The following is a 17,273-nucleotide window of genomic DNA, read 5'->3' on the forward strand; positions in this document are numbered from 1 at the left end:
AAGAGAGAGAGAGAGATTTATTGTTCCACTTATTTATGCATTCATTTGTTTCTTCCTTTAAGTGCCTTGACCAGGGATAGAACCCACAACCTTGGCACGTTAGGATGATGTTTTAATGAACTGAGCTACCCAGCCAGAGCCTATATTTTTCTGTTTTTGATGTCTTGTTTTATTTGCTATTTTCCATGGTTTTGCTCTTGCATAATAAATAATTTAACATTAGATAACATTTTCAGTACACTATGTTCTTTAAAGCAACTTAGGGTACTTTACTTTTTCCCCACAAAGTATCATTATGAAAAAGTATGTATTTAAAACATTCAGGAATACTTTGTGCTTCAAATAAATAAGATTCCTTCAAACTTAATCTACATGTCATTCTTTGATGCATCAGTTGCTCAGCTGTACTACATGCCAGCACTATGCTAGGCAATGGAAAAAAGTGCCTTAACGTGAATAAAACGCGGTTTCATCCCTCGAGAGATTCCCAGCTTCTGCTGTGCAGGCATATATGTAAAAAAGCAACACTATTTAAACAACTTCACAAGAACCGAGTAATTCCAAAAGAGGAGTTTCAAAATGAAAAATTTGAGTAGATTTCTGTTGCCCCAAGAGGTGAAGAGAGATTTCCTTCAACAAATAGTTCTTCTTTGAAAGTAGTGGTTCTCAGACTTTTACATCATGTAATATAAGAAGGTTCCTGAAATATACTGTTCTCCTTGATTCTTAATGTTAAAAAATGAGGAAAATATTTAAAATTCACACCTTTTTTTGTTTCTATTCCTCCTGCTTAATTGAGGACACTTGCTATGTCCAAGTTGTATGTATTCAGGCAGAGGATTCTAGAGCAGATCAAGATCAAGTGGGAGATAAACCACTTTTTATTCCAGCAATGATGTAACAAGCCTTCTGATGTTAGGCTGCAGCTCTTAGTGATCGTGGAAGAAGATGAGCATTGTATTCTGGTATCACCAGGCTGGTTATAGATTCAGCAATGACGAGAAACTCTCCTTACTTTTCCTCAAAATCTAGAGGCTCTGCTTTGACCATGTTTTCTTGCATTGAGAAAAACAGGCAGAAAGATTAGGAAAGACAGGGAGATGAATAAAATGAGCATAGTTATCTATGAAAATCTGAAAGATTTCATGCTACTGAGAAGAGGCAGTATATCTGATATGTTCAATCAGAAAACTGTCTACTCTTCTCAGCAGGTACAAACAAACAGCATCATGATAAATACGAAGGAAGAACAAGCACTGCTGAAAACTGCAGAGACCCTTGTGCATTAGATATTCCTTTTTAAGCAATGTTTAAATGTTTCATTAAATGGCTTCAGTTCAACTCTAAGGGGGTTAATAAAGATAATGGGGAAAAGCTAATCCCTCTCCCTTCTCATAAAGAAAACAGGCATAAGCACATCAGCTGAAACTTTTTCTATGTTGCACTGTTTTTCTTCTAAAATAAACAAAGCCTTGAAACTGGAAATATAAAAATAACAGAGAAGGCGCATGCGGCCAGACAGCTCTGGGCAGAGTGGTCCTCTCCAGGAGCGCTCTGCAGCAGAGGCCCAGCAGAGGCCCGCTGAGACGGCCCACGGGCTGCCAGCAGGAAGCGTCACCTCAGACCCCTGTGGCTGACACGTGGTCCTTTCTAGTAGGTACACAGAGCATACCTTTAAAATACAACAAAATCATCACCATCTGGTTTTACCCCATTCAAACCTTTCTTAATGATACTTTCTTTAACCCATTTATGCCTTTATTCACTTTGGTTTCTTTTCTTCTCATATTCCTTGGTGTCCATCTCCCTCTTCCTTAACCCTGGACAGTAATTCTACACTAGGTATAGTTTGAATTGCCATCTAGCTCTCTCAAAGGCTTTCATGGCTCTATGGGTTTATCTTACAGACACTGACTGTGAGGTAGATACTGTTAATTCTCTCTTAACAAATGAGGGGGGAAATCTTTGGGTATTAAGAAATACATTTTTTTCTACAGGACTATTTTTATCTTTAAATTTTTTTACTCATAGAAAATCTAGGGAAATGTCTTTTCTTTTTCTTTCTTTCTTTTTTTTTTTAGGTAAACCAATATGCCTGCCTTGAGATGTGAGAACAGTGAATGGCACTTTTATTTTTTGCCATTGTTAAACTGTAGCCATTGGAGAACAGTACAAAGTTACATTCCATATTCACATAATTCATTGTTATAATTTCAAATGCTACTGTGAGTTCTATTGGCCAAGAGTCCAAAGGCGGCAAAATCAGTTACTCTCCTGGTTCTCTTCCCAGAAAAGAAAGCTTTCCAAAGGAAACAAGGTTTGTTTGTTTTTTCCATGAATGGTGCTTTTATACATTTCATTTTCCTACAGCTCTTTTATTTGTACAGGTAGGGAAATTTCTGAATATCATTAAAGTATATTTTTCTCTTGTTTTCTAGTTGTCATTATCATTTGTGGGACCATTAAGTTATCAAAGCTGTTTTAACTTGTTTTAAGATTTTAAAGGAAGCATTTAACCATCAGAGTGGTTACTTAAGTAAATGAGTTATACAATCATTCTAGAGTTACTTTTCTGTCAAACTAGATTAATGATACTAGAAATGACAACTACTGGGTTCTACTATCATAAATTAAAATTTTTGATATTGCCTCCTTATTTTCAAAATCAAGAGGCAAAATAAGTTGTTCATTTTAAAACACATATATAAAGAGTTCAGAAAATCACTGCTATATTCTTCCATGTTCTTTTTTCATCTTCAAATATTTTGCATGAATCAAATTCATGATTAATTCAAAGTTCCACTGATTCACTCATCCATTTATTCATTCATTTTTTTCTTTCATCATTTCCACATTGTTACGTACAGGTCAGACCTTTCCCTTGAGTTCTAGGTCTAAATACACAGCTATGTGCTCAATAGTTTCACAGATATTTTACAGGCACTTCCGTTCCAACATGACTCCAAATACACTAATCATTTTCATCCATAATCCCGCGCCATTCCCCATTCTCCTCCTCACCCAGCGTTTCCCTGAGTGAATAGAGACCTATCATCCAGCTGCACAAATCAGAAACCTGGAAGATATCTTCAGACCACCTTGCTTGAAAGCACCCCTTCCCTGTATGCACACTTCTCTCCAGCCAAGTGTCCACACTGCAGCCACAGTGATTGGTATGAAACGTGAATTCTGATCCCTCCTAAATAAAACCCTACAGTAGCTTTCCATTGCTCTCAAGGTTAAGACCAACTTCCTGAACCTGGCCACTCTCTCCTCCACGATCACTTCCTTTCTTCTCTTCCATCTTCCCTTAGCTACTTTAAAAAAAAAAACTAATTACAGTGTTACAATGTTAACTTAGTTTCAGATGTACAACATATTAATTCAACATTTATATACCTAACCAAGTGATCACCACAGTAAGTCTAGTAACTTTTGTCTCCATACAAAGTTATTACAATATCTTTGACTGTGTTCCTGATTCTGTATGTTACATTCCCATGATTTATTTATAACTGGAAATTTATACCTCTTATCCCTCTTTGCATTTTTTTACCCATTTCCCCCATTACCCACCCCTCTGAAAACCAATAGCCTGTTTTCTGTATCTTTGAGTCTGTTTCTATTTTGTTTTTTTGTTTCTGTTCATTTTTTTAGGCGCCACATATAAGTAAAATCATATATTTGTCTTTATCTGACTTATTTCATTTATTATAGTAACTTCTAGGTTCATCTGTATTGTTACAAATTGCAAGACTTCATTCTTTTTATGGCTAATATTCCCTTGTGTGTGTTTATAGTTTGTATGTACACATGTGTACATACATACATACCACATCTTCTTTATTCATGTGTCTATCAACAGACACAAGTTGCTTCTACATCTCAGCTATTGTAAATAATGCTGCTGTGAACATGGGGTCTGAATACATTTTTGAATAAGTGTTTTTGGTTTCTTTGGATAGATACCCAGGAGAGGAATTTCTGGGTCATATGGTAGTTCTATTTTTAACTTTTTGTGGAATCTCAATACTGGTTTTCATAGTGAGTACACCAATTTGAAATCCCACCAACATTGTAGGAGGGTTCCATTTTCTCCTTATCCTTGCCAACACTTACTGTCTTTTTTGATAATAGCCAATTTGACAAGTGTGAAGTGATACCTCATTGTGATTTTTATTTGCATTTTCCCTCATGATGAGTGATGTTGAGCATCTTTTAATGTTTCTGTTGGCCACCCATTAAGTCTTGTACAGAAAAATGTCTATTCAAATCCTCTGCCCTTTTTGAAATATGATTGTTTTTCTCATGTTGAGTTTTATATATTTTGGATATTTACCCTTTATTGGGAGATATTATTTGCAAATATGTTCTCTGATTCAGTCTTCATTCAGTTAATTTCGACTTTCAGTTCAAATGTCACTTCGGGAGTGTCTTTCTTGGTGGTGTCATATCCCAGTTTTAAGTGCTTTCTTATGACAATCTGCTAACATACATTCCATTCACTAGACCTTAAGCTCCATGAAGACAGAGACCCCCATTGGATTTGCACAGCATTTTATCTCCAGCATAAAGCAAATGCTTGACTTAGATAAAGAACTTATATATATTTTTAATGACTGCAAGGGACCTAACATTATGGAACACTTGCCATATGACTGCTTTCCAATACCCAGATGCTTACAAAGCCAGTAACTAAAATATTATTTAATAAAATTCAGGAAAAATGTAAAATCTTTTAAAGTTCTACTAAATATGATTAAAAACCAATTAGGAAATACTCAGGAATTAGCCTTATTTTAAATACAGCTAATCAATAAATTGTCCCAATATTCATTGGGTAGCTCTTTTTTTTTTTATTTTGCATACTTTAATTTCAGAACAAAATAAAAAACAATACACAACAATATCCAAACCCAATGTCAAATATGAGAAGGGAAGGCTTCAGGCCCTTGTAACCTGCCTTAGGCAAAGACAGAAGAGGAAAAAAAACCCACTAAACAGCAGAGGAAAACCAGGTGGACTAGTGCCACTCAGGGCTGCTAGGGAAGCCATGAAGACACTACACAGAGAATACAAGGTCTGCAGGTAGAAACTCCTAGTCTACTTCTTCCATGTGAGAGGCATCCTCATTATCCTCATTACCCTCAAGGGCGGGGGGCGGATCTCATCAGGAATGGCAGCACTGGGTTCTTCTGCTGTTACTTCATCCTCATCAATGCCTAGACCTAGCTTGATCATGCGATAGATGTGGTTGGAGTGGGTCTGGGGATCTTCAAGTGAGAAGCCAGAAGAGAGCAGTGCAGTTTCAAACAGCAACACTACAAGGTCCTTGACAGCCTTGTCCTTCTTGTCTGCCCCTGCCTTCTGCCATAGAGTCTCCACAATGGGGTGGTCAGGGTTGATCTCCAGGTGCTTTTTGGCCAACATGTAGCCCATTGTGGAGTTATCACGAAGTGCCTGGGCTTTCATGATACACTCTGTGTTAGCTGTCCAGCCATAGGTGCTAGTCACAATGCAGCAGGGTGAAGACACAAGCCTATTGGAGATTGTCACCTTCTCAACCTTCTTATTCAAGATCTCTTTCATGAGTTTGCAGAGGTTCTCAAACTTGGCCTTGTTCTCTTCCATTTTCTTCTCCTCTTCATCCTCAGGTAGCTCCAGGCCCTCCTTGGTAACTGAGACCAAACGCTTCCCATCAAACTCCTTGAGCTGCTGCACACAGTACTCATTGATAGGCTCCATCATATACACTACCTCAAAGCCCCGCTTCCGTACTCGCTCCACAAAAGCAGAGTTGGCAACCTGCTCTTTGCTCTCACCAGTGATGTAATAGATAGACTTCTGGGTCTCCTTCATGCAAGAGACATATTCCAAAAGAGAAATCATTTCATCTCCAAACTGGGAGGTGTGATAGTGCAGAAGTTTGGAGAGGTGCCAGCGATTAGTTGAGTCCTCATGGATCCCAAGCTTTAGGTTTTTAGAGAATGCCTCATAGAATTTCTTATAGTTCTCGTCTTCTGCCAGCTCAGAGAAGAGCTCAAGGCACTTCTTAACGATGTTTTTACGAATGACCTTCAAGATTTTACTCTGCTGAAGCATTTCTCAGGAGATGTTCAGGGGCAGGTCCTCAGAGTTAACCACACCATGGATGAAATTGAGATACTCCGGTATCAACTTATCACAGCTGTCCATGATGAACACACAACGGACATACAGTTTGATATTGTTCTTCTTCTTTTTGTTCTCAAAGAGGTCAAAGGGAGCCCGATGGGGAATGAACAGCAATGCCCTGAATTCCAACTGACCTTCTACAGAGAAGTGCCTGACTGCCAAGTGGTCTTCCCAGTCATTGGTAAGGCTCTTATAGAACTCTCCATATTCCTCCTGGGTGATGTCATCAGGGTTCCTGGTCCAAATGGGCTTGGTCTTGTTCAGTTCTTCATGATCAATGTATTTCTCCTTAATCTTCTTTGTTTTCTTTTTCTTATCCTTAGCACTATCATCCTCCTCATCTGAGCCCACATCTTCAATCTTGGGTTTCTCCTCATCATCTTTATCTTCGTCTTTTTTCTCCCCTTTCTCTTCCTCTGCTTCATCATCACTGATTTCTTTCTCTCGTTCCTTCTCCAAATAAAGGGTGATGGGATAACCTATGAACTGTGAGTGCTTCTTCACCACTTCTTTGACCCGCCTCTCCTTTAAGTACTCTGTCTGGTCTTCTTTAAGGTGAAGGATCACTGTGGTACCCCGGCCAATGGGCTCACCATGGCTCACACAGCTCACACAGTGAAGGAACCCCCAGCAGAAGACTCCCAGACATACTGCTCATCATCGTTGTGCTTTGTGATCACAACTACTTTCTCTGCCACCAAGTAGGCAGAATAAAAGCCAACACCAAATGGTCCAATCATGGAGATATCTGCACCAGCCTGAAGAGCTTCCATAAATGCTTTTGTACCAGACTTGGCAATAGTTCCCAGATTATTTACAAGATCAGCTTTGGTCATGCCAATGCCTGGGTCTACCAGAGTCAAAGTGCGTTCCTGGGGGTTGGGGATGATGTCAATTTTCAGCTCTTTACCACTGTCCAACTTGGAAGAGTCAGTCAGGCTCTCATAGCGTATCTTGTCCAAGGCATCAGAAGCATTACTGATCAACTCCTGAAGGAAAATTTCCCTGTTAGAGTAGAAGGTATTGATGATGAGAGACATGAGTTGGGCAATTTCTGCCTGGAAAGCAAAAGTCTCCACCTCCTCCTCTCCATGGTGTACTTCCTCAGACATCTTGAAGGTGAAGAGATGCAAGTACTAGAGAGCAGGGACTATTTTTGGCTCACACACAGCAAACTGCGTACACGGGGTTGACTCAAGAGAGAGCCCGTTTGGTAGCTCTTACAACTGAGATTACTATCTGCCATTTTTTTCTCCTACTATAAAAGTCCTTATTTCTTACCCACTCCTCTTCCCCAATACACCATTTACCAAGTTATCAAGATATTTTTATACCTTTAACTTGCTTCTCTCATTTTCCTTGAGAGCAGGGAGCATGTCTGAACAGTGCATTTCACAACAAAAAAACTATCAATACATGGTTTTGATTGATTTAAGCCATGGGATAGAGAGTTTAGAAATTATTAAAATGAGGAATTTGACTAACAAGTTTATATGGTATCGCAAAAGCAAAAATATAGAAACCACAGTAATCAGTTTCTAGTAGGATATGTACTTAAGTAAAAAATTTTATATGCAAATTAGAATATTTCTTCCTTTACATAATACACAGTTGATAAAAATATGTCTTAAAAATTTATAACAAAGCAATGTGATATTGAAAAAAGTATTCTTAGATTACATACCAATTGCATTTTCATTTGGTTATAAAGAGATTAATAGATTATTTGCACATCATGCCAGATGTTCATGTCCTGCCTTGGGTTTTAAAATTATCTCAAATAGCAGATATAATTGTTTTAAATTGTATTCCTCCATTAATTTATATAAGTGAACAGAAGCCTAGTTTTAAAGAGGCATAATGGAAATTTTAGAAATGAAGGGAGAAATATTACTAACTGAGGAAGTTTCTTGTTACATTTCTGACAGAGAGCGCTCTATCGGAAATGTAAGAACTGAGAGCCCTGGCACCGTTCGGGCCATAGCGCTCACACCTGCACACTACTTGCATAATGAACGGACAGAGGGCAGGTAAGGGGAATAGAGGCTAAATGAAACATATGCTACTGAGCACTCTAATACATAACAACACATCTGTTGCTTACTGCTAATTACTTCAAGATGTATTTTAAAAATTAATACTTTCTGGCATGTTATAGGCTACTGCTGCTTCTTCAGCCCCAATCACTATCTGAGCTAGGACCAGGTCAATATAGCAAATAACTACTGTTAGATGAAAAACAGATTGAAACAGGATAGTGTTCACCTTCTGTGACTCTTGGAGAATAACAGTGCTTTAAGAAGAGCACTGATATCGTCTCACTCACTAAAACTCTGGAATCGCCACATTCAAACAATTCTAAAAAATGCCTGTAGCATCTTAAAGCCTTCATACTAACACGTGACAGAAAAAGAATTTTGTTCTGTATGTATAATGCATACAGGTTTGCATCAGATACAGTTACTTCTTTCTTCATGTATGCATTATAACGAAATTAATCAGTAAAATATAAAAAGTAAATATCCAAGGGTGAACAATTCATGGTTATTTTTTTTTCTAGAAAGTTGTCATTTAATGGCATTCAATCAGCACTTTGGACAGAAAATAAAAGACCTATTTAATTAATTAATATGTCAGATGCTTATCAAACTTACATGAAAAGTAGTCACTAAAAAAATGCTCACTGAAAATCTTTACTTTTCTCTTCCCCACAAAAAAGCAAATTAAACTGTGTGATGAAAAGCCAGCATTAAAAGGTCATTTTAAGAACACAAAATAGGCAAAAGTTTTTTTTCTTCAATAAAAATATCTGTCCATAAGAAATAGAAATAAGCATACCAGATTGCAAACAGCAGCTATTATCCCTGTTATTTTATAAAAGAAGTTAATATTTACTCAGAGGTCAGTCATTTTATCTCATAGTACACAATCTTCTTACATTAGAAGGAAAAGACCTTTTGTATATTAAATATAGCAGCAAGAGAGCAACCTCTTCTCTTTCACGTCATTTTAGTTCTAGACATGATCTCCAAGAATCAGGCACAATCCACTGGCATTATTTACCAGTAACACTGCAGAGTTATTAGCTTCTGCAAATAATAATCCATGGTGTTAATCTACAAATCATAAAACCAGAGACCCCGGGGGGAAACATTACCCTCTACACATTATGCATACATTTAACTTTACTTATTTCGTTACATCAGTGGGTCGATGAACTAGAGGCTATTTTCAAGGTATACTTCTTAAAGATCTATAACATATTTCAAAAATATATGTCCAATTTAAATGCAAACAACTGCGGATGAGATCTTGAATGCTATTCATTTCAGAGAGACTTTCTTTTATTTTCTTCCATTGCAAGAGAATAATGCTAGTGTGGTAAAATGAAAATAGAAGACATAAAAATGAATGAAATGTTACCATTTGTGATAACTCGGATGGACCTAGAGAGTATTATGCTAAGTAAAATAAGGCAGAGAAAGACAAATACTATATGATTTCACTTACACATGGAAACTAAAGAAAATAATTGAACAAACAAAATAGAAACAGACTTATAGATACAGAGTTGCCATATGGGAGAGGGATTGAGGTGCTGAGTGTAAAAGTGAAAGGATTAAGAAGTACAAATCGGTAGTTACACTCATGGAGGTGTAAAGTACAGCATAGGGAATGTAGTCAATAATACTGTTATAACTATGTGTGGGTCCAGGTGGGTACTAGAATTACCAGGGGGGATGACTTCATAAACTATATAACTGTCTAACCACTATGCTGTACACCTTAAACTAATATAAAATAGTACTGAATATTAACTGTAATTAACAAATAAAATTAAAAAATGAAAATGCCTGAGAGAGTGGTACTCTATCCAATCTTGGTTATATCACCAAGCTCTAGCACAATTCTTAGCACATATTAGGATACCAGCAAAAAGGAAACTGTGTATGCTTTGGTTTCATTCATTATAACTTGAAGCAATCACATTAAAATTATCAGAATTTCAGAAAATAAACGTTGGCGAATGTCTTAGATTAACCTGAATTTATGAAGAAAATAATACAAAAGACCCCTGTGAGAATATGAAGTGATCTTTTACTCCCTCTACTCAATGAATGCTCAACGAATGGGCACTCAAATCTCTGGTGTAAGCACGGACCCAGCTCCATGGTTCTGAGGTCTCGTGCCTGCTCTATGGACTCGGGAAGAGTGAGGATTCAAGAAGAAGGCACAGGCCGACAGGAGGGAGAGTCACTCTGCCAGCCCTGCACCATGGAACTGTGTGGGAATGAACTGTCCTAGGAGGATATGGAGGTAAGACCTATAAGGTATTCTTATTTCTACAATGAAGTTTTCTGTAAATCAGCATTTATTAAATGGTTTTATTTTTCATCATTAGAAAGATATCCACAATGGTTGATTATATTCACAAAAGGGAAGAAGCTGGAAAACCTATCTAAAACATAGTTTAAATGTTCTGATTAGTTTCATAGGCTTTGTCATTAACTCAATCTAGACTTGAGTCTTTCTCTTACCAGCTGTATGACAATGGGCAAGTTACTTAGGTTTTTGGTGGCTTAATTTGTTCTACTGTAAATATGGAGATAAATGGTACCATCTCCTAGAAATATGAGGGCTAAATAATAAATGGACTTGCCAAATAATAAGCAGTCGATGACTGTGGGATAGCCACCCTTTGGGGAGCCTGCTCAGCACATGTCTCATCTTCTGAGACCTAGCCCCTTTATTCCCAGAGACTGGCTCCTATGCATCTATGTAACAGTGACCCGGCATACGCTTCCCCATCTATCCATGCTATTGACTGAAACAGGGGTAGGCACCTAATATAAGCTGGGCTAATCAGTTCTTTCTGCCAAAAATTTGAAATTAGACCTCAAAATCTAATTAATTATCTGCAGATGTTGGGCCTGGAAGATTCTATTGACTCAAATGTCACGTGACGACCCTTTGCAAATGGGCAGAGGACTGTAGTCTTCAGGACAAGATGGAAATGAAGTCACAGCATAGCAAGAAGAAATAATGAAAGACCAAGGAAACACAGAGGGAAAGACCTAAAGAGATGTAGTCATGGTCCCTGGCTGCTTCTCGGATCCTCATTCTGAGGACTCCCAAACCGTCCTTGGATTTTTTACAATCACTCAGTTTTCTTATAATAAATCTCTGATTGCTTAAGTTCACTTATGCAGTTTCTGTTCTTTGTAATCAAATAGGCCCTGAGAAAACAGTAACCTAACTCTTTGTATTTGTTTAATGTATAAGATCACTTTTGAAATTCTGAATTAGAAATGTACTTATTGTAATTAATTGAATAAAAGTAAGAACTCATAGAGAATGAGGTGTAAGCCAATTTTCCTCTATCATTTCTATGTAAACAAGACAAGGCTAGCCCTAACCAAACCATGAAATAGCTGTGACATACTCCTTTTCCCATTTTCTCCTCTCCTCTCACTCTTAAAGACCTCCAACTTGCTGACTGGGCTGCCCTGAATTACTGGACAATGTCTTATATATGCTGCACCTTTCCTACCAGTAACCATAAGTCAACCCTTATCTGTCCTCTCACCCTTTACCCTAAATCCCCCATTTTTGTTTTCTAAGAAGGAGGCCAGATACTTTGGTACACTAACTCAAGCCAACATGTTAATTGACTATAATAGGAGGCCTCCATTCTCATTGCTGAAAACATACATGTGACTTTTAGGAAAACTCTTAATTAAAATGAATGAAATGAGATGGAAAATTCTGGCACTGAATAAAGCAGCAGAATAAGTGATTTTTAGAAAGGTGTTCTTGTGATAGCTTTTCTATGATACCCGACTTGCATATGCAAATACCAAACTGCACTAGAGAAAGAAGGCTGAACTAGAGACAGACAATACATTTTCGATACATTTCAACTACTGTGCCATCTTTTCTCTGTCATAGCAAAATTGGTCTAGAAGCTAAAAAATAAAAGTACAGCTTAATATATTCAAAATTGTAATCAAATATTGGAACAAGAAAATCAGTCATTAATGCTTACTCAAATCACTGAGATTATCACATTTCTATGCCAGTCCTGTGTTTTTAATTAACAGATAAAGCAAGAGGGGGTATCTAAACAATGGTGTGTAAAAAATGAAAAAAATAAATTTTCAAGCTCTAATTAAGTGGAGAAGCAATAACAAAATACTGCCACATTTCAGCAACTGTTCATTAAAAAACAACAGCAACAAAATCTTGGCATATTTCTAAAATTACATTTCACAGGCTTCAGGATCCTCTTCTGTTTCAACTCATGATCATAAAGAGTACAGATGCTGAATATAAACTGAGCCATTACACCAAATACCATCCGGCCCTCTGCCCTGAATCTAACTGGTCAGAACACCCATTCTTATGGAAGGCAGAGGAATCCAGTGTAGTGAGTCAGAGCGTGGGCTCTAGAACCGGTGTGCTGGGATTTGCATCCTGGAACTGCCACTTTCTTTGAATGTTTTCTTGAGTGAGATAACTCAGATCCCCAACCATACGTTTCCTCATGTGTGCAATGGGCCTAATAATAGTACCTACTTTTGTTTTGAGGATTTATTTATTCCCCTTTAGAGGCTAAGCACTGTTCCTGGCTTTTGGAATCCAACAGGGAACAATACGGGTAAAAATCATTGTCCTCCCAAAGCTTATATTCTCAGATACTGCATTTAAAGCACTTAATTATGCCTTAATTATGTACTCAGTAAGTCATCAATACATGTCAGCTGTTAGGATTACTAGTGCTTGAATGAGACAGAGTAAAATGATAGCACTGGAATGAGAGGAATGTGTCAGAATAGAGGTAGCATGTCTAAGACCTAGCGTAACCCTGCCACTCACTGCCTAGATGACCTTCATTTGATCTCTTTGGGACTCAATTGCTTAATCTATAAAGTGATGTTACAGTCCCTTCTATTGAATAAACGGCACACCATGAGAGATAGAAAAGATAAACTGTCAAAAACATTAAAGAAAATATTTTACTTTGTATATTTCGGCTTTATCTTACCACTTAATGAAGATATATTTGGCAGAAAAATACTTTTTCCATACATTCAAAGCTTAGGAAAAGCTCAGAAACTAGTTGCAGTTAAAAATAGTGAAAAACCATGCAGAATCATTGGGAATAAATGTAAATGATCAATATCATACCAAAACTTTTGCATCATAAAATATAAAATCACTGCCCTGGCTGGGAGGCTCAGTGGGTTGCAGGTTCGATCCTCAGTCAGGGTACATACAAGAATCAACCAATGAATGCACACCTATGAGGAGGGACCTCAAAAAACCAGAATTTAGTTATTAAAGATCATGTATTTGTTCTTAGATGTTTAAACTTCAGTCACCTTCAAAGTACTCTCCATTCGATGCAATACACCTACTAAGACTTATTTCCACTGCTCAAAATAGTTTTTAAATTTGTTGATTTTGATGCCTGTTAGTGCTTCTACCGTCTTTTGTTTCACCTCTTCCACACTGGCAACACGTTTGCCTTTGAGGACTTTTTGCATCTGGAGAAATGAAAAACAGGCATTTGGGGAGGGTGGGGCATGGAGGTCATGCTGTTTTGGCCAAAAACTGCTGAACACTCAGTGCAGTGTGGGCAGGTGCACTCCTAAACCTCCCATCATGAAATGGGCAAACACATTGAAAGAGTCGTCAAAAAAATTCACCGAGGCCAAACACAGTCTCTCCTAACACCAGCTGGTACACTGATACAAACGGGTTCCTGGAACACACACTTAGCAGGGGAAGCCTGTAGTACAAGGGGCCTCCCCTCCAGAAGAAAATTCCCATTTTGGCAGGAGGGTCCTCCCTCACAGGTGGAACAATAAATTGATCACTCTCTCTCTCAAATCAGTAAGTAAAAATTAAAAAAATATATGTGATCACAAAATACAAAGATAGAAGCAGCATCTTACATTTACCTTAAAAAGTATGTATATATCTAAGCCTTACCAAAAATCATCGGATGAAACAATCTCCTTCTAGAACATATTTAAGTGAAATATAGTATTGTTCTTTTTTGGGAAATCGTAGCTTTCCTAAACTAGTTTTTCCAATGAAACTTGAAAATAAAATTGGTCCCATACATACACCTTTTCACAAATTAGTACACATTGTCAGGGTTTTGTAAATTTTGTTCAAATTGTTTTTCCTTTCCAGATAAAAAGTGCAGCATTTTAACTTTCTTAAAATTATCCAAATGTCTGACTAGATATTCCCACAGTTCAGCCAAATTAAACAGTATACATGGCCCTTTGTGAGGAGGACCCTGTTCACCTAGGCAAGCCCCCGTCTTTTGCACTTCTCATTCTTATGACATTGAACTCTTTGTAGTTCCATGATTAAGTCCTGCTCTGTTATGAAAAACAGTAACTCTGTAAACAAGTTTCCTTCCGCCAGAACATTTTTATCCTTCTATTTAATGACATACCCATCCATCAAGTCTCACTCAGTGTCCTTTGCAAAACCTTCCCTGATTACTCCCAGCATAGCCTGCATCCTGACAGGTCATATTAGACCCTTTTGATATTACTCCCTTGACATTTTGTGCATATTATCATTAAATTGATTATATCTATTTAAATTTTTTTTTTGTTATGTCCATTTAAAGGCAGAAACTGTGATTTTCATGCTGATATCACCCTGGTCCAGAGTAAGCAACTGTTCACATTTGTTAAATACTAGAACTACTGTTCTCAATGGATTAAAAAAAAAAAAAGATCCTTACTAAACAATACAATAAATTTGGTCTTACATACTTTAAATTGTGTAATTGGTCATCTTACTCCATAACAGCAACAAAAATACCACTGTGGTATTTTTTAGAGCAACCAAAACCAAAGAGGAATCAGTACAAGATTTAAAATTAGAAACACAAATCATACTCTATGGCACTCCTCCAAAAACACCTTTTCTGGTATTTATAATGACAGAGAATATCATGAAATTAAGAAATGCTTCTGAAACTTTCCATAGATCATACATAGATTATGACCTTGAACTCAAGCACAGAACAATCAAGAGTTTACCCTCCCTTTATTTCCCTGGATGCCAAACAAAAAATTTAGCAAGCATACTAAATAAAAATAAATCTCGCAGAATTTGTCATCAATAAAACAACAACTGTTGTTACCATGAAATCTAGTATGTCAACCTTCAGTCTACTTAATGCTAAAATTGATCAAGTTTAATACTTTTTCTAGAGTGACATCTAATAATCTGATAAGATGCCATTGTAAGCAAGCATATACATCCCCTAAGTAAGCGGTGTACCCCAAATACTCATGTAAAGTACAAGAAGGAAAAGAAAATATCCCTTTGGCCTATAAAATGATGATAAATAAAATGCAGCTGAATACAACTAAGTTAAAATGCAAAATACGTAGCACTTCTTGGTTATAAGTAGAAATAGAAACCCAACAGCAAGAGAACTCTCCTGGAAGTTAAATGGGAATTATAGAAAGAACATTTTCCAAAAGCAGACCATTTCTTTATGCATTACTTGTTTTCATTTTATGGTTGTCATACTTGTTTTCCTATAATGAAACATTGCTCTGCTCTTCTTATAGTAATCAAAACAATAAAACAAAACTAAAGAAAGAAAATGTGTTCCCCAAGAGTTAAGATTTTAACTATCTTGGGAAGAAACAATTAGAAATACTTTCAAGTACTGAATTTCAGTGAGCTCTAACCAGTGAATAGGAAAAAAATGTATAACTTCATATAAAATAAAATGCATATTTAAAATTGTTGCTTTGATTTGTGGGACAAAGATTTTATATTTCATAGACATGCATATATTTGAGTAACATTCTAAGATGTCAAAAATGGGTCTTGGTGCCTTTCATTATTTGAAGAAATGAAACTTTTGATCATGTTTTAGATTACTTTAACTGATTTTTGAGATCCCTTACTGGAAATTTTTCCAATGACAAAAAATATTTTCCACTGTAATAAATACTATGCATTTGATATTAAGAGAAAAAACATAACATGTCTTGAGTGTATCTTTTAACTATAAATCAATTAAAATTCCACTGCAATTACTACTGCTACCACAGAAATAGTGCCACAGGATGACACGCAGGAACAGGGTTTGTATAGCACAACTCACTGCCATAAAAAAATTCATCCCAAAGAATAACTTACAATGTCATGTACTGGTGAGGTACTAAAATGAAAAGAAAAAAAAAATGAATTCACCCAAAAGAGCATTTACATAAGTTGAAGTGAAACAAAAGACCACTGGCTAGAGGTAACAAAATTCCTTCAGTAATCATGATTAACAAGGGAAATAATAATAGCAGATAGATTAAAAGAAGTCAATGGAAGTAATAATAGAAAATTATGTTATTGTTCCTGTAACTAGTAAGAACAATCATGTCAAAGAAGAAAAGTATTTACAAAAATAAAGACAACAATACTCTATGTCACAGATGACAATACTGGGGCTTGTGTGTTAATGCTTGTCAGCACCCTGACAAATCTGACTGATGGATCTGACTAATGGATCCCTGGAATCTTTGTTGCTAATTTTGGGATCCCTCTGACTACACAACACCGAGAGCCACAACCAATCACTGGAAGTTGGCAGTGAAACCTATTTGTCAAATCTGGTCTCAGTGACATTGTTCAAGATACTCAGTTAGGAACTTTCCCTGAAGGCAAACAGTACATGACTATACACAACCTTCTAGGAAATGTGGTCAAGCATGGGTTGACTTTCAAAAATTTGTGAATGCACTGAAAATTCTTAAAAAGGAAGATGGAAAAATAACATTACAGCAGATAATGTGATGATGTGGTGAGTGGGATAAATTTTAAAAAACTAACTGCCATCACCCTGACCAATGTGGACTGGTTGGGAGTCATCCCACAAAGTTAAAAGTCACCAGTCAGGTGCACGCCTGGGTTGTGGGTTCAAGTCCCTGGTCAGGGCACATGTGAGAAGCAACCTATCAATGTTTCTCTTCTCTCTTTTCCTCCCTTCTCTTCTCTCTAAAAATAAATAAATAAAATATTTTAAAAACAACCTGTCATCTACAAATTAGAAAGGT

The 17,273-nt window shown here is 36.8% G+C and overlaps 2 protein-coding genes across 2 annotated transcripts in view; both read right to left on the minus strand.

Moving 5' to 3' along the window:
• FER (FER tyrosine kinase) overlaps positions 1–17,273 on the minus strand; it is a 399,396-nt gene that overhangs the window by 82,793 nt on the left and 299,330 nt on the right. The window lies entirely within an intron of this gene.
• Positions 5,099–7,365, minus strand: LOC129083921 (heat shock protein HSP 90-beta-like). The gene is given in 3 exon segments (XM_054589992.1): positions 5,099–5,140; positions 5,143–6,774; positions 6,777–7,365. Coding segments are annotated over 3 exon segments (2,184 nt in total). The 5' UTR covers positions 7,287–7,365.

The sequence above is a fragment of the Pteronotus mesoamericanus genome, unplaced genomic scaffold (assembly GCF_021234165.1).
Source record: "Pteronotus mesoamericanus isolate MK-2021 breed Mesoamerican mustached bat unplaced genomic scaffold, CSHL_Meso_final scaffold_167, whole genome shotgun sequence".
In the NCBI taxonomy this organism is placed as follows: domain Eukaryota; kingdom Metazoa; phylum Chordata; class Mammalia; order Chiroptera; family Mormoopidae; genus Pteronotus; species Pteronotus mesoamericanus.